The 24,664-nt window shown below is 42.3% G+C and overlaps 1 protein-coding gene across 1 annotated transcript in view; it reads left to right on the forward strand.

The window, feature by feature from the left end:
* phlpp1 (PH domain and leucine rich repeat protein phosphatase 1) overlaps positions 1 to 24,664 on the forward strand; it is a 68,330-nt gene that overhangs the window by 38,863 nt on the left and 4,803 nt on the right. Inside the window, exons 2-15 of the mRNA XM_089007632.1 lie at positions 8,179 to 8,375; positions 8,865 to 8,990; positions 10,968 to 11,116; positions 15,588 to 15,734; positions 17,624 to 17,851; positions 20,328 to 20,530; positions 20,671 to 20,731; positions 21,020 to 21,115; positions 21,579 to 21,734; positions 21,828 to 22,028; positions 22,408 to 22,570; positions 22,679 to 22,809; positions 23,051 to 23,164; positions 23,426 to 23,620. Coding sequence (XP_088863758.1) covers positions 8,179 to 8,375; positions 8,865 to 8,990; positions 10,968 to 11,116; positions 15,588 to 15,734; positions 17,624 to 17,851; positions 20,328 to 20,530; positions 20,671 to 20,731; positions 21,020 to 21,115; positions 21,579 to 21,734; positions 21,828 to 22,028; positions 22,408 to 22,570; positions 22,679 to 22,809; positions 23,051 to 23,164; positions 23,426 to 23,620 — 2,167 coding nt within the window. The remainder of the gene's footprint in view (positions 1 to 8,178; positions 8,376 to 8,864; positions 8,991 to 10,967; positions 11,117 to 15,587; positions 15,735 to 17,623; positions 17,852 to 20,327; positions 20,531 to 20,670; positions 20,732 to 21,019; positions 21,116 to 21,578; positions 21,735 to 21,827; positions 22,029 to 22,407; positions 22,571 to 22,678; positions 22,810 to 23,050; positions 23,165 to 23,425; positions 23,621 to 24,664) is intronic.

Raw genomic sequence — 24,664 nt, forward strand, 5'->3', positions numbered from 1 at the left:
TGCAACCTCGCAGCAAGACAGCCAGATGACGCCCAAGAGGACAGTCAGCCAAATAATGGGTTGTCGCTTTGCATCGCAGTCATCACATTAACAGACACCGCGGAGGGGGAAGTGCAAATATGTATGAAGGTGTGAAACAGAGGTGGCAAAGCACCATAACTGATACATTTGCCAGTAAACAAACCCCGAGGTAAGGGAATCGAGACAATATGAGTGTCTGTTTTGTAACACTCCACCTATTTGTGTCACAGTCTATCAGCTGGTCTCACTCTGCCTTATCTGTGTCACTTCACCATTTTTATCCTGTTTTGTAAAATACATTCTGTTCATTGGAAGGTAAGTTGTGTGCTTTTCATTAGGCATCAGTTTGGTTAGAGAAGAACTGCTCAAAACATGCCTTAATCATAATGAATGATTTGTAAAATGGGGAACTCCATGACATGGCATATGTCCACTTACTGCTCCCCCTTGAGATAACTCCTCACAGATAACTATCTCTCCACAAACTAAAATAAGTACTCCCTTCTTTCCGAAAGCAGACATCAATGCCAGAGGGGAGGCTCGTTAAAGACCAAGCACGGCAAATTGTTAGCTTGTCTGGTTACTACATTGTGTTTGCAAGATCGTTGTCATTTTTGTTGTGCTAAGTGACTTGTGACACCTGGTGCACAAACAGCCACAAACAAGTTGTTCCTCTTTTTTTTCTTTTTTTTTTTCCTCATCCTGGAGGAGTGAGAGGTCTGTCAATTGTTTTATTTGAAACACTGAACTCTCTGTTGGCCATGCACAGGGAAATCACTGTTAACACACAGAACAATATCTCAGGGCAATCTTTGAAGAATCTTGGGAACCGGCCTCGGGGAACTGGTCAAATTGTTATTCTAAATTTATATTCACATTTATTTTGGGGGATACAATTTGGTCTCATTTTCAGGATTTTTCTTTTGCTGTTTGATTGACATTTTTTTTTTTTCATTTCGGTGTGTTTGTGAGGATTATTCAAAACGTTTCCAGTGCATTTAATAGGCCATAGAAAACGCATGACCTTTTGTTAATTGTTTAGCACTCTTGTTACCATTGTCTAGGATGTTATTTATAGGTGAGACCAAGAAAGAAGTCAGAAAGGTGTTAAAGGTTTTGTTAATGATGCCAGAGGATTTTGATATCACTGATTATGATATGATTATGTAACTGAATCATATAAAATGCATCAGTGATTATGTGCACAGCGTTTGCTCTCGGATGCAGTTTGGTGGGGATCCTAATTTGAAGAAATCAGTGTCAGCAGACGCCTCGATGGCTGCTGATTAGCATAAACTCCCGTTGATGGTTGACATTAAGCTATTTCCACTAACACTGCATATAATAGGTTGATCAAGTTGCTAATACTAGGAAGAGCGGAACAGGGTCTGAGGGATTATTCATATCCATCACTTCTATCTGCCCCTATAGAAGCAGCAAATGCGTTTCCGTAAATGCCTGCCGGTGACTTATGTGGGTCACCCATGCCCTACAGTGCAGCACGCCCCTTCGTATAGCCGAGGTGTGCTGATGTCAGCTTGCATTTAGTGGGGCCGGGATGATTAACGGAGGATGTGTCCTTGTTATCGCCGGAAAGCTTTAAGAGTTAAAAAAAAATAATAAAAAGCTGAATCTGGTCAATGCAGCGATGGATTGAGGCTGGTCGGGCTAGAGTCCTGATTGCTAACAATGATGTATATCAAGGTCAGTGGGGCAGCTTGGGGGCCACGTTGAAGACGTCGTACTGATCTGTCCATGGCACAGTTTGAACGCCCATCAAAGTACAGTAGATCATTAATGAAAATAATAAAATTTTCACTATCAATACAGCGCATCGTAGGTTTACAGCCAAGGTGTGTTTCGACTGTACATCCTCCATCACTTCCTTATGCTAACACAGCTGTAAAATCACAACTATAGTCAGGAAGTGTATATATGTTAAAAAATGACCATTAATATTAAACAAGCCAATGAAAAAAAAAAGTCTTTTCTGGACTAAAAGTCAATGTTTTTTTTAATAGTTGCAACTTGTACTCTGGAACAAAGATGTGTGAAATTATAAATAATAATAATAATACATTTCATTTATATGTGCCTTTCCAAACTCTCACGGACACTTTACAGTCACAGGATATTTTTTCTGTTCTCTGTTTTATATTAATTTTAAATTGCCTTTCAAAATTTCTGTTCCTGGTGTTGGATTCTATCAAATATATTACCGCAAAAAAGTGACTTATGCACAAATGTGATTTTTATTTTTTAATGCATTTTACGGCTGTTGCAACCAATACTCGAGTGATTTATAGTCCGAGAAATACGGTACAAAGTAATTCAGGGTGGCTTCCAGTGCTGCATGACCATGTATTCTTACACCATTCTATAAACTAATCTTAAAAGGTCATATGACTGTACAAATGTATACCAAGGAACCCTTGTATAAGGACAATATATCCACTGTGTCTGTCGTCAGCAAACTAAAGTCTTACTGGTAGTTTAGGCTATATATATATATATATATATATATATATATATCCCTACTGTCCAGACATGGCGGTGCCGGACTCTGCTATGATAGGTCCCTGCACTCAGGTTGGGGGGAGCAGAGGTCTACTCCCTGCAACTCCACTAAACTACCAGTGAGACTTTAGTTTGCTGACAAAGTTTCTTGGATAAGAAGCGAAACGTCCAACACCTTCAAAGAAGTACAGATGACGGCTGAAGAAACCTTTTCATTGAATATATCCACTGGTTCTATAAAAACTAAATCAAAAATGAAGTCGAACTTTCAGGTGGTAGGGTGGCTGGTAGGGTTTCAAAGTAAGGTCTTAAATTGGGTTTGGAATAAGGGTTACGATGCTCACAACCATTACGATTTACCTCGGTGGTCTTTAGTTAACCAAACATCGGTCATTGGACCAAATGCACATGCAAACTTCGCACACAAGACAGCCTGGGCCAAAATTCTAACCTAAAACCTCAGAACTGTGAGACAAACATGTCAACTACATTTCATCTATTTCAAGAGCTTCCTGGATCACATAAATGTTATTTTAGGGAACGTGCATGGAGGCAAAATATCCTGAACCTGTGGAAGTGGAAGGTACACACTCACAGGTACACACACACACACACACACACACACACACACACACACACACACACACACACACACACACACACACACACACACACACACACACACACACACACACACACTCCTGTCACAGTAGGTCTAGGAATAGATTTGTCCAATACACACCCACCCAGAAAGACCTTTCTGTAGTGCCTACTGCTGCAGCCTTCGTAGATAATTGGAAGCCCAGCATGAGTAACATCATCCCGCCTGAAAATACTCTTGGTGTAGGTGTCGCATACGGACCACAGAAATCGTGTTGACGTTTGAGCTAAGACAAGAATATCGAATGATTGCCTGCAGTGGTTATTCAGAAGACCCCGTTGTTTCCGAGCTCGCCAGTGTAAACAGGATGCTCACGTGGGCGTCCCTGTCGAACTACCCCAACAGTCCCTCCCATCTGCCGACTTCCTCCAGCATAGTCCCCCTGGCCCTACCTTGAAGCCTCCTTCATCCAATGATGCATCAACAGAAGAACAACTTTGCAGCATGCTTTGACTTTCATGCTCCAACAACAGGGGTGTAGGGGTGATGAGATGGACACGGTGATTTTTGTTTGTGCATATTAGCAGCAAACAATCAAATGAGCAGCATATTATGTTGGCATAGCAGACTGCGCGTTTCAACAAAATGTCCTACAAATAGTACAAATGTGCCCCTGTGACATATTGATGCGAACAGCTTTTGAATAATTTGTCTAATACGACACTCACCCCCCACCTCCACTCCCCACGGAGACATTGCAGTCACAGATATTTCTTCATTTTTGAACGGTTACGTTTACTGTACAAATCTGCACCTGTCTCAAAGCACCACTTCCATTGGATGCGTCGTTTTTGGTGACTGTGTTGCGTTCCAAACTAAACGTTTTTCTAATTAAAGAGCATCTGTTCTCATGTCACCTTTCCCCTTAGTGGCATCACCATTCAGTGCAGTAGCAAAAGCTAAGCAGTAGTCTCATTATATGATATTTTCAGATTACTGACAGCACACAATTAACTAGGACCAAATATGGACTCGCTGGACTTCTGTCATTAGCGACTTGCACCATCTTGCCTTGTGGTAAGCACCACCAAAACCAAGAGGTTTTGGTGGAAAAGGACTTAGACTTTCTAGCATCGGCTGTATTTAAAAGTAAAAAAGAGTTGGCTGCTGTTTCAGTTTACCACATCAAATTTAAACAAAAATAATAAATAATCTAAAAGCTCTCACAGTAGGTGTTAAGCAACCCTATGCAGACCATGCTAGGAAATGGCCGCTTGTAATGGGCCTTAAAAGCAGATAGAAAAGATGAACTTAATTTGTTTTCTACACGCTTGTTTCAGAAACGGAAATTAACAGTGGCATGGACCACCGGCGGCAGCGACCAGGAGGCTGTTTTTAGTGAGACAAGACACCACACAACTATTGACAAATGACAGTCCAGCATGACTTTAAAAGACACAAGACTAGTCGATGGAGGCACGGGGACAATCAGTTCATCTTTGCTGCGCCAGCACCAAAACGTACAATCAATACAATCGGCATTTGTTATCCACACAACAACCAATCAAAGCAAACAGTACCTGCAAACTAAGCAATTGATTCTGTTGCAAACACACGATTAGACAACAAACGGTCAAGTCGCATTCACCTCACAGATGATCAGAAAACAGAAATACAAGTACAGAGCAAAATTAGCTATTCATTTTAATTCAATAATTAGAACCATAAAGGTAGCTGGTGTGAGAGAAGAGGATGCACAAAACCGGGTTAGATCGAGGACACTGATTTGCTGTGGCGACCCCTGAAGGGAAAAGCCAAAAGGAAAAGAAGAATTAGAACCATAAAGCTGCAAGCAATGATGAACTGCCCTGCCAGTCAATCTTTGACCTGATATTAACCAGTGGTTCTGAACTTTGTTAGAGGTACTGAACCCATCCAATTCAAATGCAGATTCACTGAACCCTTAGTGATAAATAAAAATATGATTAGTGAGGCGTTCCTTCAGTTTTGCCGGTGCGAGACTGGAGTGGCTCAACTCAGCAGGACAAATCATGCAGATAGAATGTCCCATGAAGTTCTATGATGCATATTGTACCATTTTGTACATATATTTTTTTATTTTTTTTTATTTACATACAGTATATTTGTTTTGCTTGCCATAACATATGTTGAAAAAAACATATATATATGTGTGTGTGTGTGTGTGTCATGACCATTAGACATTTTAAGTCGGCTGTGCTTTAAGTCGGCAGATGCTCAATTGAACCCCTGACACTGATTCACCAAACATCTGCGGTTCAATCGAACTTGGGTTAAGAACCACTGATGTAGACAAAGACTTAACATATTGTGCATTCCCCATTTGTCTGGGATGCCCACTTCTATCCCACATTGAATTTTGTCAAAGTGTCTGCATCCTCCCAAAATGGTTTGCTCTTCATTCACTTTCAAGCAGACTTTTTCCTGTGTCCTCTTATTAAAATTAGACATGTCATCTTAAATTGCAGCAATCTGTAAAACTGTGCCGCGGGCGATCTTGGGGGAGGAGATTTTTTTTCATGGCAAATCGTTAAAATGATCATCGCACTCTGAAACCATACTCTTCCCACATAAGCTCTTGTTTCCTTAAAAATGGCTGCCTCCTTTTTTACCTCAATGCATGTGACGATTTGCATCAATCTGTGAAACTGTTTTTTGGGGGCACAACTGTCAAGAGAGCACTGAATTTTATAATACAGCAGATAGAACAAACCGTATTTAGACGCGATACATGTGTTTGGGGGAAAAACGCTTTGGGGCATACTTAGTCCCTCAAAAAGGCAAATGGGAAAAATGCAGAATGATTCAAATAAACGAGAGCAGAGGTTGCAGTATGGCCTTCCAGTCACCGTGTCAATAATTGGAAAAACACACCTACAGAAGTTGAGACATGCTTTTTTTGAGAATGTCTCCCTCTCCCCAGTTTGTGTTCGCACTCTCGTGAAATATTTGAATGAGAGGTCAAGGGGATTGTGCAACATTTTCCTCCACCAAGCCAAACTATTGCTTAGGGAAGTCCTTTTTTCAGCCCTGCCCCCCCTGCCCCTTCCCACTGCCACACTCACCGAACTCTGAGTACACGCTGTACTATCATGCTGAACTCTTTTTTTCTGTTTTTTTCTGCTAGACCTCACTTCAACTTTTTTTTTGTTTTTTGTTGTTGTTTTTGCATTACTACATTAGGTCACTTTACATACGACACTACCTCACTTTACATTCAGAAATTACATGCAATGTCAGTTGTCAATTGTCTGTCTTTTTAGCCACATTATAAGTGCCTTGCACGGTGGGTCCGAGAGGACATTAATTTCATCTGTGCTGTATGTCATGCATAATAGCATATTTGACAATAAAGATGACTTTGACTTAAAAAAATATTTGTCAAACATTGCCAACTAAGTATGATGCCTCACGTTGGAAATAAAGACACCAAAACAGAGACTGGAAATTGTGGAGGGGGCTGGCACATGGCGCCCCGCAGTAGGTTTTTTGGTGGTGGATGTTTCGACACGGCGATAAGGTGGCATGGGTCGACAGGACACCTGATAAGCAAACCTGACTGTCGGGTTTGGCAGGCTGCTGCGCTTGGCGAGTGATTCCAGCTCACTGATTGTAAGAGCATAATTCAGCAGAAGTGCACCTGGCATTGAATTGAAGCTTATACTCGTCACTGAAATCAAATCCTGACTATTCAGTTTCAATATGCTAAGTAGGACATGTGAGGCTTACAGTTGTGCTGAATGACTTCAGCTCAGATCCTAGCCCTGCTTTGTGGAAATATTGTATTGCGACAAGCTCAACATTGCACCCCAGTGGAATCTTAAAACTTGATGACAATCGGCAACCTCCAAAGTGGCGACCAGTACAGGCTGTTCCAGCCGCTTTTGCTCAAAGTCATGTGGGATTGACTCATAACTCACTTGAGACACCAATGAAATGAAACTATACAAGGACTGGAGGGAGGGAATTTTGGTCAATTTCCAAGATGGCTGATCTTTGATACCCTCTGCTTTTGATGTCCTGTATTACTGCATCTAGGGATTGTTAATATATGCTGCAAATCATTTACCTTTAGTGTAATCATTTCAACTTTCATAGAATCATAATTCCACCCGAAAAGAAAATGAAATTAGTTTAGAAAAAAGGTTGGTTCATATGTAGTATGATAGTAGCATTGTCAGTATTCTCTCAGACAGCAGTCACCAAATCCCGGGTCGCGGACCAGCAACGGTCCATGGGTCTTTTCCTGCCGGACCACACAGAAAAATAAATGACTTACATTAAACAAATTAAACAAAAAGAAAAAAATAGAAAGAGGAGCCTCTGACTTTCAAGAAAAAAAGGCTACATTTAATTGCCAGTATAAGGAGTCATACTTACATATGGAACTATCTCAACAGGAGATTCCTACGTGCCAAGCCCACTCATGCGGCGGCTGTAGTTTTCATGCACTTGTCTTTGTGGCATATCTTATTTTGATGGCACATTTAACCAATACTGTAACGACCGTAGTGTGTTCCGGCCAGGTTGGACGTTCCTCTTGTCATGATCTGTGTTTATTATTATGTTTTGATCATACCACAGTTTTCATGCAGGTCGTATCATATTATTTTGTTGTGTTAATCCGTCACACCTTAAAGGCCGGTCTGACATTAAACCGGTCCGTGGGGCAAAAAACGTTGGGGGTGGCTGCTCTAATATTTACTGATTTATGTCAAAAATGTATTTATAGAAAAAAAGGAAGTTATTTTTTCTATTGTTAATATTAGGCACTCTCCATATTCATTGTTTTTGTTTTAGTTTGGTTTGGTTTAGTGCACATGGCACTAAATTTGTATTAGTCTCTGAAATGCACTAAAAAAACAAAAGTCTCGCCAAATAACATCTCATACAGCGCCCTCATTCTCCCCAGAGGGCAAACATTTACTAAACCCCCCACATCACATGCCTCTGCTTACCACACAGTAATCCCCCTGCCCTCCCTTTCTCTTGTGATCCAGGGAAACCCCCAAACATCGAGAGCTCTGAGCGGGTCCAGCTGTCGGGGATGTACAACGTCCGCAAAGGGAAGCTGCAACTGCCCGTCAACCGCTGGACCAGGCGGCAGGTCATCCTCTGCGGCACCTGCCTCATAGTCTCCTCTGTCAAGGAGAGCCAGACAGGGAAGATGCACATCCTGCCGCTCATAGGAGGAAAAGTACGCCATGTCATTGATTTCCCGTTTCCTCAAATTGCTCGGCCAAAACGGCTTGTTATCCGTTTTAGATATGCTCCAGAGCACTAACAATTGTCCTTGTTGTGTTCACCTTGAAATCTGCTTATTTTTAAACCCTGTCAATGTTTCTCCATCTAATATACAATCCAATAGGTTTCTTCATGTTATTTACCAGGAGGAGAAGGTTCTCCAGAATCATTATCTTGCTTCTTAGCTTGCTGCATGGCCGATCCTTTGAATCTGGTGTATATCAACAAGATGACATGAAAAACGGGCAGGACACCCCAGTTGTCATCACCGGTAGCATAATTTCATTGTGAACTAATTTACCGGTGGTATAACCAATGAAATGGCGAACAACATGCAAACTAAAACAACAACTTGTCCAGTTGTCATTGTTGGCTGTGTTGATCAGAGTTTTGAGTCGGTCACATCTCTTGCTATATTTGTGTCTATGTGTTGTGTCTGCAGGTGGAGGAAGTAAAGAAGCACAATCACTGTTTGGCCTTCAGCTCGGCCGGGCCACAGAGTCAGACGTACTATGTCAGCTTCGACAGCTTCACAGAGCACCTCCGTTGGCATAGACATGCTGCCAAGGCAAGAGTTAAAAGCATGCGAGGGAATGGGTTGTGCTTATGCATATACTTTATTGACGGGTCAACCGCATTACAAATCACACGCACACGTGAGCACTGATAGGAAAATTCTAACCTCCCCAAAGAGTACAAGCACATCAAAGTTAGCATACTTCATTGCAGTCCACACTTTAGTGTGGAACTCAAGCGACACATCACCTTCTTCGCCACACCCCTCTCTTTTTCTCTCTTTCTCACTCTCTCTGTCTCTCTCCTTCTCTGTGCATCTCTCTCTCTCTCTCTCTCTCTCTCTCTCTCTCTCTCTCTCTCTCTTTTGAACTCAAGTAGGTTATCCGAAAAAAACCTCTTCTAAATATTAATAGGGGCATGCCTGTCGCCAGCACCCAGAGGGAGACTCATAATAGAAGCCCACATCAAGGCAGCACTAGCCAAGGCCGTACAAATGCTTTTGTTTGGCTCATCTCAGACAAAGGTGGATGCACTAAGTGTCACTTTCACAGTATCTCGGGGTATTGGCCCGGGTAAAGTAAGTCTGAAGATTTCCACTGTGAAGAATGTGAAATTTGGCTTGATGGTTACTGCATAGTTTGCATTCAAACACTGCCTTGAGCAAGACACAAAGATGCCGGCTGATAAAGAACATAACCTCCTCCGTCTGATGTATACCCTTCAGGGAACTTCCCTTTAAACTTTCATTTTACTTATCTACCACCATTGTGGAGAATTTCTCCTCGGGACACTGACTGGGAACCAGTTCAGGGTGTACCCCGTCTACTGCATGAAGACAGCTGGGATCGGTTCCAGCACACCAGAGATTCCACCGCATATAGCTATATTTTAAGTTTTAAGACTTGTGCTGAATATTCCGGAAGTCTTGTTTTTGAGTTGGTGACGAGTCCGTACGTGACGTCACTGAAGGAACGCCCCTGACCGGAAAAAAAGGACACATTGTAGCAGTCCTTCCATCACGTCAATGCTCGTTTGGTCTGAAAACCTCGTGTTGCACCAGAAAGAGCCAGAAGAGGCCGTCCAAGCTCCATGGAAGGAATTTATCAGCCCGTGGAAACGGGCTGATTGATTCCTCACAACAGCTCGGTGCCCATTTTCTGCCTCTTTTTGGGTGAGACATTTCCTCCCAGTGTTGCCTCAAAATAGCACGGAATAAATTCTTTAATCGATTGCAAACATGTATGCTTTCCTCTTCAGAACTATTTGAATCATATGCATAACTGGATGTGTAACAAGAAATTCTCAGAATCTGAATGCAATGCAAAATGTCTTGGCGTGACGTCACAAACTGGGGGCGGGACTTTCTGAAAATGCCCAATTCGCAGGTCAATTTTTTGCAGATTTTGGACACTTAAGTCATTTTTATTAGTGTTTTGCATTTGACTAAAAATATCATACTGCGTGTTTTGGGTATTTTAGATGCTATAAAACGTTTTTCTGATGTCAGTTAGGAAACAAAAAAGTGATGTCGGTTGCCCTTTAAGGGAGAATTCCCCACAGTTTATTGCATCATATTATTTTTCCCCGACCACTACTTGAGGAGAATGTTCCCTTTGGGATAACTGGTATCGGATGATAAACAATTTCACATACCACCAGAAATTTCCCTCAAATACTGAAAAATATAATTCTATATATTTCTTTGCTCCAAGTTTCCAATAATAATTTTATGACATTTTCATGCCGCTGAAAGTGTTCACACTTTAGTCCAGTGCTGTCTATACTGTGTATTTGATGTCCTAGTAAATGAACGACCAAGTGATGCGAATACAAGCAGTTAGCTGAATAACACGATGATGTAATGTGCTTCGTTAGGTCACCGAACGAAACCCACTTTCTTCTTTGTGCAAACAAGATTGACCACTGAATGCCATTTGACCCTTCAGCTATAATCTGGATGCACATATCGTCGCCCATATAATCTTGTTGAACGTTTTGCTCCTATGTGCTGTGTGTTCGTCCTCTCTAGATGGTGTCGCAGAGGATCAACTCTGTGGATTTGTCCTGCTGCAGCTTGGAACGGCTTCCCTCCAACCTCTTCTATAGTCATGACCTCACCCATCTCAACCTCAAACATAACTTCCTTCCCGCAGACCAGTGGCTGCAGCAGCTGCAGAGGTACAAAGCGATAACCTAATTAGTGTTCATCAGGCTGCTTAAAACGGAGACAAATCTTTGTAGAATATAAGATATCCTGTAAGGAGGGATGAGTGTGTTTTCAAATCCCAAACATGTTTTTAATGTGAGAGAGGGCACATCTGACAGGAGAGAAAAGCAGTGTTCTTGATGCGCTTTTGTTGTGGGATGCACTTGAGATGTCCAATACAGCATACCACACATTTTACCATATCTCCACTCACCAGCCCAAATCTATTTCGCCAAACAAGATCTTTGTCATAGTAGTGAGAGTTTTTTTGTGAGAGGCAGCTTTGTGCATAGAATAATCAGTAAGATATATCTGGCAATTGGGCCGATACCGATACTGACTCCCATTGACTAAGCTTGAATTGAATTATGCGCGTGCGTACACCCTGCTTAACATTTGCACTGATCAACCCTTCACTAGTTTCTGAGCAGATTAAGGAGGAAAATCTGTGCCTGTGTGTGCGTGTTGGTCGTTCAGCAGACAGTGATTCACCAGTTTGGACCAATTCTATGTCCACCAGCAGTCTGAACAACAGGAATAAGGGGGGCACACACAGGGGCCAAAGAGGCGAGCCATGTATCAGGCGAAGCTAAACAAGCCCAGAAGGCCATATGCATCAGCAGGGATGCTTTTAATGTGACTGACTGACTGGCACTTCACGCTCCCTCTCTTCAGGGGCACCATCTGCTGCATGTTCATAGCGGTACTCGATTAAAAAGCACCACAGCCATCGTGTCTGGACAGTTCAATATGTGTGATTATATGTGCAGTCAAGTGAATGTAAAGGGGCCGGCCGGGGTGGCTTCATTCATGTATTTTTTCTGCGGCGTAAGGTTGCTGACAGATTATGTTCATTACAAGCATGTGCAGAAAAAGCAACGTCTGACAGGGAAAGTTAATGTCCGCAGGCTACATAGTCTTGTTGTTCAAATGCAATGCCTGGAATGTGCATGTGTGGTTGCACTTGTGTAATCTTAGGTTCCTGAATCTCTTATTCTTCTTCCACGGTCATTCGTAGGCCAGAGACATATTGTGTTTTTTATTCAATTTAGAACCATTCCCGTTTATGTGGCAGATGTTTGTCAAAATATCAAAACGAGACATCTTTGTGTACCGCATTGCACATTTCATATTTTTTTCCGTCTTGAAGTTGAATTTAGTTGTTTTGACTGGTTGTCCCACTGCGATTGAGTCAAGAACATGACGTAAAATGCGCCCCATAAACTACTGTTCCAGGGCAGCCTGTCCACTGCGACAGAAACCAGAAAGGAATATGATGACCATCAATACAGGACATTGAATTACAGAATACGCCCCAAACAATTGAAATCTGCCCCAAACTTTGGCCACAAGCTAACAAAAGACAAGCCAAGTTAAACCAAAACGAAAACCATGTATGTGATTAAAGATGCAAATTTTAATTCCAACTGCGACTTGTTTATTGCACAATCAGGAAACAGAATGTTGGGTGGATGTCTGACCTCTAATTTTAACATGTACAAGTCGTAGCTGAGTCACAGGGAAGACAAAAATTAGGTTGTTTAATTTAAGACTTGACGGGTGAGCAGAAGGGACTGCAGGCAGCCAACAAATTTTCTGCAACCACTTAAAAAAGTTCATTTTAATCATATTTCCCTTAATATGTCAGTGAATGAAGCACAGCTTCCACACTGGCCAAACGTGCAAACATCCCTTTAGCGCTGCCAAGCCTGAGTAGGCTCATCCTCATTTGACTCAGCGTGATGACACAAAAGGAGGTCAGAAATGAGAAACACGTGTTTAGCTCAGAGTCAAATGATTTTTTTCAGTGTTATCAGAGGGACCAAAGCCTTTATTAATGTGTGTGTGCAGTTTTGGACAGTTTGGTGAAAAGCTGTTTTGGCTTGCATAAAACACCAGCATGCGTGTTTTGTTTGTTTGCATGGTTGTTAGTTTGGACGATCAAACTTGGGATTGTGTTAGATCTCCCAAAAAGAGAGCTATGCAAGGCTCTGCTGCCTGCCTCCTCTCTCTGCCCTCTTTGCTCTGCTGGCCAAATACTTAGTGGCAGATCAGATAGGCAATAATAAGACTGGCCGTTTCCTCTGGCATCATGCTGCCTTAGTTCCCACCATGCCTCTCTCTGTCTGAGCCTGAGCTCATTCCTCACTGGCCATGCAAATGCATTTGCCCTTATAATTTACATCTATGAGATGCTTTTCAATTCGTGAAGGACGACTTTTGCCAGGGATGAAGGTTTTCAAAGTAAAAGTTGACTAAGTGTGTCCACAGGTGCTTAAAATATCTAAACTGAAGTCCTAAATTAAATACAGTGAGACCTCAACTTACGAACTTAATTGGTTCCCAGACATAGTGTGTAAGACGAAAAGTGTGTATCTAAAAAAAAAAAATCCCATAGGAAACCATTAAAATGGGAATAATCCATTTCCGGGTTTCCATAAAATATACTTTTCAACTAAATAAGCCTTAAAACTACACACAACCTACCTTATCCTATGCATAATAAATGTGCTATGGTTAATTAAAGAAATACACTGCATTGTATCATAAAGTCACTTTATTTGTATTTGTGATGGTCATTGATGGCTTGATGGAATGGCGTTGAAGGTCAAAGGTCAAACGGAATTGCTGTTTGGAAATAGAGGCACATTACTAGAGGACTGTAATTAAAGAAATAAACTGCTGTAAAATAAAGTTGTATTTACCTTTTTGATGGTCGTTGATGGCTTATGGAAGGAGAGTCACCTTCCATAAGGACTGTTGATAACTTAACCTCCGGTGCTGTTCGGTCGTGTGCTTCCGCCGAAGATCACTCCGCCAGCCGTGGTGGGTGTGTATTATGAAAATAGTGCTTATAAGGTTTAATTTTCAGAAATTTGAAGTTTGTAAGATAAGGTGTTTTTAAGTTGAGGTCTCACTGTATATGCAAAAATTACTTTAATTTTGAAATCTTGTTCACAAAAAGTCGACATACAGATTATAGGTAAAACTAATTTAAATGAATGAAACCATCAACAGGGTTTGTGACTTGGGACTAATTTCAGATTACATACCTTCGCAGAAGGAGACATTCTGGAAACAATCAAGTATAATAAATACAGGTAATTACAAAATAATTAGTATTTTTCTTTGTTTACCTGCAACCAGGAGTTCCGTTTAGGTGTCAAATATACATATCGACACTTATTTTGTTTGCTCTGATGTCATGGTGCTGAATTAGAAAAGGTCAAAGCTTTTTTCTAATGCTCAATTGGAGGCATGATATGGAAATTAAAATCGCAGATTTGCCAAATTACGCACAAATAGACTTTGAAAAGAGTGTTGTTACTGATGATGTTGTCATACAGTATGCAATCAGAGCTCGATCTCAAATTTGTTCAAGATGGCCTTGAAGCATTATAAGGATGTCTGGATTTTGGGGAAAGTATACGAGTACCCTAATATTAAGTTTGAATATCCTTTCTCAAGCTCGGCAGGTCATTTCATTGACAAGGCCATTGAATCTCAAAACTGACCTGCTTTAGTCTGCCGTGGTAATTCTGTGCTTAGACCTGGTTGTGTAGAACACTGTTTTATCCAATTAGAAGTTTTTGTTTCGAAGGATGTGTTCAATGCAGTGTTTTTTGGTTGATTAAGCACACTGCAGTGATGGCACAGCCAAATGAAAAATTGGTCACGTTGTGACCAACGATCATTAAAAAAGCAATAACTGGCAAACAACTGCCAAATTGTGAACTTTTGGCCCTGTCTACCCAATGCATTTGCTTTTGCAATATTAGAGAAATAAATCCAGTCTTTTTTTTCCACACCATGCATTTCCACCCCCGCGCCATTGGGTTCTGTGAAACTATCCTCTAGTCCTGCTTAGAGACAAACAGATTTGTTTGATCATAAACTCGGTGGTGGAGATGAAATCACTAGAGCGGCTTCAGACAGATACAGAGAGGACGCAGGAGCGTACTCAACGATGGCACGATAGGACAGATGAACAGAGGAAAGTGATACAGGCATTACTCAGCAGATTGCAGAGGTTGATTGAACGGCTGAATGACGCACGCATGCGTGCACACACACACTCAAAATGCCTGTGGTAGTCACCCTCAGCAGGCATGACTCGCCGGCTCTGATCAATTGCTCAGACCTGGGTTTTTTTTCGGTCACCTTCATGTGCAGTGTATGTGTAAATAACAAGATGAAAAACATCCAATGTGGCCATTTTAAACAACTACCCCGTCATCGTCTCTTTGCAGACTTGTGAGCAAAGACAAATGAGGGGCTGTTGACCCACGTGAAGGTCACCCCTCAGCTATGGGACGCCACTCCAAATGTCATCACCAGTCTATGTTGTTTGACCTGACAACACAGACGTCAGGATTGCGACTGTTTGCTAAACGACAAGTCTCCATGAATCTTAACGTCGTGCTGTGTCTCTTGAATGTGTAGGTTCTCTCGCCTGCGCAGTCTCAACCTGTCCAACAACCACCTCGGCCAGTTTCCGCTGGCCATCTGTGACATCCCCATGCTGACTGAGGTCAATCTTAGCTGCAATTACCTGCCCTGTGTTCCGAGCTCTGTGGGGGCCATGACCAAGTAGGTAACAGTAAGGTTAAAGTCTTCATGGGGTCACCTTGGGACACACATTTCCCCCCTCCTCATGAGGTCCGTTTCAAAATTAAACTGAGCATGTGTACAAATGTTGAACAAAGTCTATGCCATCTTCATAAGCATAAGTCAATAAATAGTCCTTTTTATTTTGGTTTAAACTCCAGTTTTACTGGACATACATTTTACTTGCGGACATCACTCTTATTTTATACATACATTTTGGAAATCTGTAATCTATGGAAAGACCTTTTCTGCTCTTATTGCGCAAACCAATTAAATAGAATATTGCATGAATGCATTATATGAGTAAACCGTTTCAGTTGTTCAGTGCTGTTTTTTTCCTGCAAAAAAAGTACACGTTGAAATGTTATTGCTCTCTTTTCATTATTGTTCATGACATTACAATTTAGGTCAGGCTATCATTCGATTCAAAGTTGGCTGAACTTGACCCAAGCGCCAAAAGTTTGTAAAGCCAAAAAGGTGCTATTAAAGAGTAAGAGCAACTGGTTGTGCAAACGCCACACACACACACACACACACACACACACACACACACACACACACACACACACACACACACACACACACACACAGCCCGTGTAACATGCAGGATTAAATGACCCACTCTCTGTCTGTTGTTAGCCCTCAGCATCATTTTGTTTTATAACCATCTCACAATGAATCGTATAGTTTGATGCCGCATGGGATTATTTGTCTGGTGACTTTGTGACCATCAATCCATCCATTTTCCAGACCGCTTTATCCTCATTAGGGTCGCAGGGGTGCTGGAGCCTATCCCAGCTGTCTTCAGGCACTAGGTGGGGGACACCCTGAATTGGTGGCCATCCAATCGCAAGGCACACAGAGACAAACAACCAGTCGCTCTCACATTCACACCGGACTTTGTGACCTAATACTGATAATCAGATTGGGTGATTACCCGTAAATACAGTACAATAAAACATTTTTTACTCTTCAAGGCACTCTACACTTTCTGTATGTGCTCCATGGACATATCAATAAACACAAACATCCCCACCATCATATCAACAACTCACCAAGTAATACAGTATGTGCCTGGAATCAGAAGCTAAGGGCGTTAGCGAGCAGAAAATATGTGCATTTAATGCTTTAAAATTTTGAATTGTTTTGAAGCGATAGCAAGTGCATCCATATGAGATGCGAGTGTTTCTGCGTAATGTATGCACTGTATTCAAACAGTGTAGTTGCTTGAAAGTGGCTCGGGATCAATCTTGAGCCCAGCTTCGTTGATCATATGGGAGGAGGAACATGTGTGCAGGCAGTTGTTTTTATAATATGAATGGTTCTCTTGTTTACATAACAGTAGGGTAGAAGTACATAGCGGATAGCAAAAGCTTTACCTGATTGTTATATCCACCTGATGTTTGGGCTGAGACTCAAAAGACCCAAACTTTCCTATACAAACATTTTCTTACCTGAATATTTATACTTGAAGTTTTCAACAGTGCTTTTATTAGGGCTAGAGGTAAAAGTCACGTTTAACAACAATATGACACCAGTTTAAAAAAAAAGTGCAGTTTATTTTTTTAATCTCATCATTGAGGTGAGATTTCCTCTTGTGCCTTCACTCTACAATTTTTAGACAGTTATGCGAACCACCACCGTTGCCGTGATGTATCAGTTGTGCTTGGACAGCTTTGATTTAACACGGAGCCATGCAGCCTGCGATGAGTAGTTAATCTGCTGGAATGATCTGGTCGGCCTGCACATTCCAGAAGTGGCCAGTAGGGCCCCTTGGGCGCTTGCTGCCACCTCCTGACCATTTAGTAGAACGTTATTGCTTTACAGGTTTCCTTTTAATCAGTGTCACGTTTCTCTCCCCCCACGGGCAGTTTGCAGACGTTTCTGCTCGATGGCAACAACCTGAGTACACTACCCGATGAGTTGGGCTCCCTGCAGAGGCTGTCGTATTTGGGCCTCTCCTTCAACCAGTTCAGCCACGTGCCGCAGGTGCTCGAGCGGCTGGCCTCCATTGAGAAGCTGTGCATGGCCGGAAACAACCTGGAGACGCTCACCCTGCAGAACTTCCGGCTACTCCGCGTCAAACATGTCGACCTGAGGTAACAGAATTATGGAGTGAATGTATGTCACGTGGTTTGTAGAAGATTGAACTTTGATTGGGCCGTTAATGATGGAAACCAAAGGAGGGAGACAGTCAGACTGCAGACAATCGGGAAATGATTTGCTTATTGCGAATCCGACAGGTGTCTCGCCATAGGTTAAGTTGCAATGACTTGCACTATTTGCAAGTTAATGCCTCACTCCTTGTAACTTTGCTCAATCAGTAAAAAGAATCGGAAAACCCACATGTTTTGCGACAAGCTCAGTGTCAGCGAACGGGTAATAGAGTTTATAGGGCCATCAGCATCGTACCTTGTGAATCACAGCTTTTTAAACAAGCTAGCACGGACTTGCGGGTAGCATAGGATTGGATTAGCCTTTATTAGTCTCACAGTGGATACGTTCACATTTCACAGCAGCAAAGTGATGGTAGGTAGAGGAAAGGAAAGAAGCAGAAAAACAAAATACAAGTACAGCTGGAAAGGCAGCCGCTCTTGTGGCGCCATCTTGAAGTCAAAAGAACAAAATATAAAGTAAATAAATAATCACACAAAGACACATACAATCACTCAATTTTAAGAACTTTCTTCACCCTCTTTGTTGCATGAAGCAGTTCTAGATGAAAGAGGAGAGGATCAAAGCGTCCTTTTCACCAGTGAATCAGGGACGTCATGGTGGAATGTGCACGTCAACTACAAGCTAAATGTTGAAAGCAAACAGGACGCTGTAGCATCCATTGATGAAAAAAGATTGTCTCACATCTCCTATCCCCCGTAAATCCGCTTCAATTCCAAGCCGTGACAGTTCCACAGACGCATGCCTGCCTTGAATTTTACATTTTTTTCTTGCTTCCTCCCCTATTCCAGAAACTTTTAGGTTAGGCTCTAAACCAGGGGTCGGGAACCTATGGCTCGTGAGCCATGTATGGCTCTTTTGATGATTGCATATGGCTCGCCGATAAAACTAAATACATATTCTCTGTTTTTTCGCCGTTCATTTTCTGTTGGGCTGCAGTTGGCGGAAAGCGCAATTTTAATTGGATGACAGTGACTTAGGTTGGCCGAAAGCGCCTTTTTGATTGGATGATACTGGCCGTCATGTTAAAACAGGTAAACGCCCCTTTAAATGAGCCCAACGAGTGCACTACAGCTTGAATGCACCGGAGCATTTGCCTTTGAGGAGAGAAAATGTTCTGATTCTAATTTACAATGAAACAATACCGTCGATGAAACAGTCGAATGTCAGTGACATTTTAACAAGGCCCATGTTAACGTTAGCATAAATATACTTTTGCGAGAAGATATTGCAGATAGCAAGTGTGGAAGCTTATGAGCCGTGTGCAGGCTGGCGAGCAGTAACTTTGCCTCTGGACCGACAAGTTGAATTTCATTCCGATCGTTTGCCTGGATTTTTACCAATCAGGAGGAATGGAAAAACATTCATGTTAACGGTCAGTACTATCACAAAGTTAGTTTAAATAATACATTCTGACATTTTGTTAAAGTGGCCGAGCGTGCGTGCGTGCGTGTTTGCGCGCGTACGTGTGTTTGTGTGCACGCACGCGCGCGTTTGTATGTGCGCGCACGCCCGTGTGTGTGTGTGCGCGCGTGCGTGTGGCTCTCACTGAAAACATTTCCAAATATTTTACTTTTATGGCTCTCTTCGTCAAAAAGGTTCCCGACCCCTGCTCTAAACCATCCATATGTGTGAATGCTTGTTTGTGTGTAAGTGCCCTGACTAGCAAGTAGTCTTGGATATATCGCTCCTCTCGCCCAAAGCCTCACTGGAAATCTGAATGAGGGTAATAAACATGGAAAAAATGCACAGCTGATTTAAAGCATATTTATTCATTCATCTTCTGAACCGCTTAATCCTCACGAGGGCTGCGGGGGGTACTGGATCCTATCTCAGCTTTTTTCATATTAGTTACAAAATAATATTCTGAATGTACGGGATCGAAAAGAAAGATGGTGGTATGGAACCACTCAGTTACTATTAAGTTGTTTGTCTAGGTTAAGGAATCCTATTTACCATAAATGTGTGACAGAGTCTGAAAAATGTGTCCAGGAACAGTTACGCAATGAAATATTTTATTGAGGTTAATTCACCCCCTCAAATAATGACTTAACCTCACAGTATGATGTATTTTCAGTCTAGGTTTTGCTTCTCAAAAATAAAGTATTCTTCGAATTTTTTAACTATCTTTTTACTCAATTGTCCAAATTCAATAACTTGAAGTCAGCTTCCTCTTTTATGTAGAAACTATCAACCAAAGTAAGCAATTACAACTATTGCTGCTCTACATTGATTGTTTTGACAATATAACAGATGGCCACTTGAGCAAGAGGATTTATTTTGAGCCTTCTTGTGACACACCAGAGGCCACCCCAACTATTTGTATTTGTGTACAAGCAATTAAAAATTGAATTTTCCCTCATGGGTGCCCTGTGAAACATCTGTTCTGTATTTTACTAGGCTAAATAAGATCTCCAACATGGTGCCGGATGAACCCGACCTGCTACGGCACATCACTCAACTGGACGTGAGGGACAACCGACTGACGCAGCTCGATGTCTCTGTGTTTCCCCGCCTCGAGGTGCTTCACTGCGAGAGAAACCGAATCGCCAGCCTCAAGGTCAAGGGCTGCCTGCTCAAGGGCATCTACGCCTCCAACAACGGTGAGTCTTAAACTCCTCCTTTGATTCAGACAGAGTCGGCTCATCTGCGCATCTGTTCTCCCTTTTTCCAGCTACCTATTTTTGTAGACTATTACAAATGTCTTTGCTGTAGGTTAATGAGTTAGGTTTTCTCCCCACAGAGCTGCAGAGCCTGGATGTCAGTCCTGTGCCCTCCAATCTTAATTACATGGACATCTCGCGGTGAGAAAAATTACCAAATACACACACATACGCACGCACACACATGTACAAGAATATAAAATGACCTTTCATGTGAAATGCATGAAACAGAGGTCAATCGGAAGACAGTAATCTATGAGTTCGATTTATGTTTCAAAGCACTTAATCAGTATCTCAGGCTTGAAAATACTTCCTCCTTCCACTGCCATGAATTAAACACACACGGGAGAAATATTAGCTGCCACGCTTGAACAAACCGCACACCATTTGTCATCACCATCGCCCCCCTTTTTTTCTGCCCCTCCGAAGGAACCGGATGGAGTCTTTGCCAGACTGGCTGTGCGAAGCAAAGAAACTGGAAGTACTGGACGCCAGCCACAACCTTGTCGGCGAGCTCCCAGTGCGGTGAGTGTCCCTCTGTGGCGCGTCTGCAGGCTCTAAATCAGGGTTGTCCAAAGTCGGTCCTCAAGGGCCGCTGTCCTGCCTGTTTTCCAGCTCTCCCAGTAGCAACACACCTGATTGAAATCATCAGGACTGTTTTGATGCTGCATCAGGGCTGGTAGATGAGCTGATCATCAGGTGTGTTGCAGCCGGGTCAGATGGAAAACAGGCAGGACAGTGGCCCTCCTGGCCTGGAGCTCGACATGTCTGCTCTAAATGGACTGTGGTGCTGATTTATCAGTCTTGCCCAAAGCCAGCGGCTCATCTGTCCTCCACAGAGGGTCATAGATCACACCAGACAATTTTGCTTCCCCTCCTTAAAGAAGTCACTTTGTATGCGGCGCATCCCTCACCTTTTTGTAAATGCGTAAATATCCACGCTGGTTCATTTCTGACAAAGCCATCTGGGTGCTGCATACTGCCGCAGGTTGTTCTGCAGCAGCAGCCTGAGGAAGCTGAGCATTGGGCACAACCAGTTGCAGAAGCTGCCAGAAAGGGTGGAGCGCCCCCTGCTGGAGGTTCTCGACGTGCACCACAATCAACTGTTGGAGCTGCCCTGCAACCTGTTCCTCAAATGTATCAGGTAGCTGCAAAGAGTGCATAATGTGGCATTTCCATTGACTTATGAGTGGGCGGTGTCACCTCCTTTTCACTCGTCCTTTTATTTTGGTCCCAGCTTACGATGCGTGAACGCTTCAGCCAATAAACTCGAGCACTTGCCTCCCTCCACGCTGTCTGAGGAGAGCCACAGCATCCTGCAAGAACTCTATCTGACCAACAACCGCCTAACGGACAAGTGTGTGCCCATGCTGACGGGGCACTCCCACCTTCGGGTTCTTCACATGGCCTATAACCACCTGCAGACCTTCCCTGCCAGGTAAAGCTCACGCGTGGGTTATACCAAAGTTGCATCTCAAGTAGGGTTTGCACGAAACAAATTTTGAGGTGTGCTACACCCCACACGTGATGACACTCCCAGTTTTCTGGAGAAATTAGGGGCGGGGGAAACTTTGGCAACAACTGACAATGGAATATTTGCTGAATCAGATTGTGACATGAAGGTCAGGCTCAAAAATGCCTCTGAGCCATCTCGAAAAGCTAAGATAATTTTATTCGGAGTAAGTCTGCCTTTGTTTATTTTTGACAGATTGAGCCCAATTATCCTGTGTGCTCCTTTTCGACTCAGAGTCCAAAAACACTTTCTGCACTAATTGAAAGTCTTCACAGCATCAAACACTTTGTCCTCATTCTACCAGCAAAATGGCCAAGCTGGAGGAGCTGGAGGAGATCGACCTAAGCGGCAACACATTGAAAACCGTACCTACGACCATCCTGAACTGCCGACGTATGCACACACTCATTGCTCACTCAAACTCTCTTGAGGTCTTCCCTGAAGTCATGCAACTGATGGAAATGAAGGTAAGGAAAACATTTGCACACAAGAAAATACGACAACAGGGTCAACATTTCAAATTGCATCGAAAGATTAAATCGTCCAGGTGTTTACGTGTCTTCTTGTGACATTAGTGTGTCGACCTGAGCTGCAACGAGCTGAGCGAAGTCACAGTGCCTGAGAATTTGCCTCCCAAGCTTCAAGAACTGGACCTGACTGGAAACCCACGTCTCAACCTCGACCACAAGACACTTGAACAACTCAAGTGAGTGTGTGCAACTAAATAATTTTAGGGAAGAGTAGCGCTCCAGTATCTTGACAATGAAGTAATTGCCCAATGAGATGGATTAAAAATATTGAGTGGACTGTATGTGCCGTGTACAAATACGCCATATATATGTTGCTCCCTCTTGGTTTATTATGTTCTTGCGTTTATTTCCCCTTTTTTTCCTTCGCTCTTTCATTCAAAAGCAATACATTTAATTCTCCTCTTGTTGCTCTCCCAGTAATATTCGCTGCTTCCGTATTGATCCCCCGCCGACTTTCTCATCGAACGAGGCACCTGGCGGGCCCGCTGTGTGGAGTCATGGTTACACAGAGGCCTCGGGCGTCAAAAACAAGTGAGTTTCATCAGTCAACAATGGAGGGGGAAAATAACCAATGGCGCCTCACTAAGTCATTAAGGGTGCTGATTGAAAACGTGCTAAAACATCTCCACGCGGACAAAGAGCAGAGAGGTGAGCTGTGCATGCCACTCTTGCTCAATATCCTGGCTGGAGTGGCGTTACCATGGTTATCAGCGTGCTGAGCAATCAATACGCGGGCAGAAGACTTTGTTCAAAAACGTCACAACCGTGCGATACAATTTCTTTCTGTTTCAGACTGTGCGTGGCGGCGCTCTCAGTGAACAGGTTCTGCGGCAATCGCGAAGCTCTATACGGCGTGTTCGACGGCGACAGGAACGTGGAGGTGCCCTACCTTTTACAGTGCACCATGAATGATGTGCTGGCGGAGGAGCTGCACAAGACCAAGAGCGAAGAAGACTACATGACCAACACGTTCCTTGTCATGCAAAGGTCAGAATTTGTTTAGAAGTAGCTATGAATGTGTTGTGATGCATTTATTTGTTGTTAACTCATTCACTGCCAGACATGTGCAAAAGATGTTTCGTCACTTGAATTCCAGGCTCCACAGAATATCAAAAAAATAATATATAAAGAATATATATATATATAATATATATATATATATATATAAAAAATATATATATATATATATATATATATATATATATATATATATATATATATATATATATATATATATATATATACATACAGTAAAGTCTCGTTATATCGATATTCAAGGGAGTCCGAAAAAATATCGATATATCCGGGACTATCGATATATCCGACCCTGTTTGCATGTAATTTTCTCCGTGCGTGCATAGAAATAGTATCGATATAACCGGGACTATCGATATATCCGATATCGATATAACGAGACTTTACTGTATATATATATATATATATATATATATATATATATATATATATATATATATATATATATAATATATATTTTCTATATATAGAAAAAATAATAAAGTTAATTTCTTAATTATGTGGTTCAGCTTGAAATGAGGGTGGCTCTCCAAAGTACAATGCAATACAGACATATCGGTTTATCGAGAGCTTTAACAACAGCTGAAGCTGGAACAAAGTGCAAACATGGGAAAAAAGCAAATGCTGCCCCCTTGTGGAAAAGTTTAAAAAAAAAACATTGCCAGAGGCCATGGCCAGCGCTTTATCAGCACCCAAGCATGAAAAAAGAAAACCTGATCAAATTTGGCAATGGCGCTCTAAGTTATATTTTCAATTCCCGAATGGAAGTGAATGAGTGAAATAGTGCTTAATCTCTTGCATTAGTTCACATCGCCGTCTCACTGTCCTCTACTTGGCGATTCCAATCTCTGCTCTGGTCTTCCTGTGTAAACTTTACATTTTTGCCAGCCCGTGGATTCAGAGACTTTCTCCCATTACAAAAACATGCCTTAGGTCACAGGTGTCAAAATCAAGGCATGGGGGCCAAATCTGGTCCGCCACATCATTTTATTTGGC

This window comes from Hippocampus bargibanti, linkage group LG11, assembly GCF_051943395.1.
Source record: "Hippocampus bargibanti isolate YZ-2025 linkage group LG11, ASM5194339v1, whole genome shotgun sequence".
NCBI classification, from domain to species: domain Eukaryota; kingdom Metazoa; phylum Chordata; class Actinopteri; order Syngnathiformes; family Syngnathidae; genus Hippocampus; species Hippocampus bargibanti.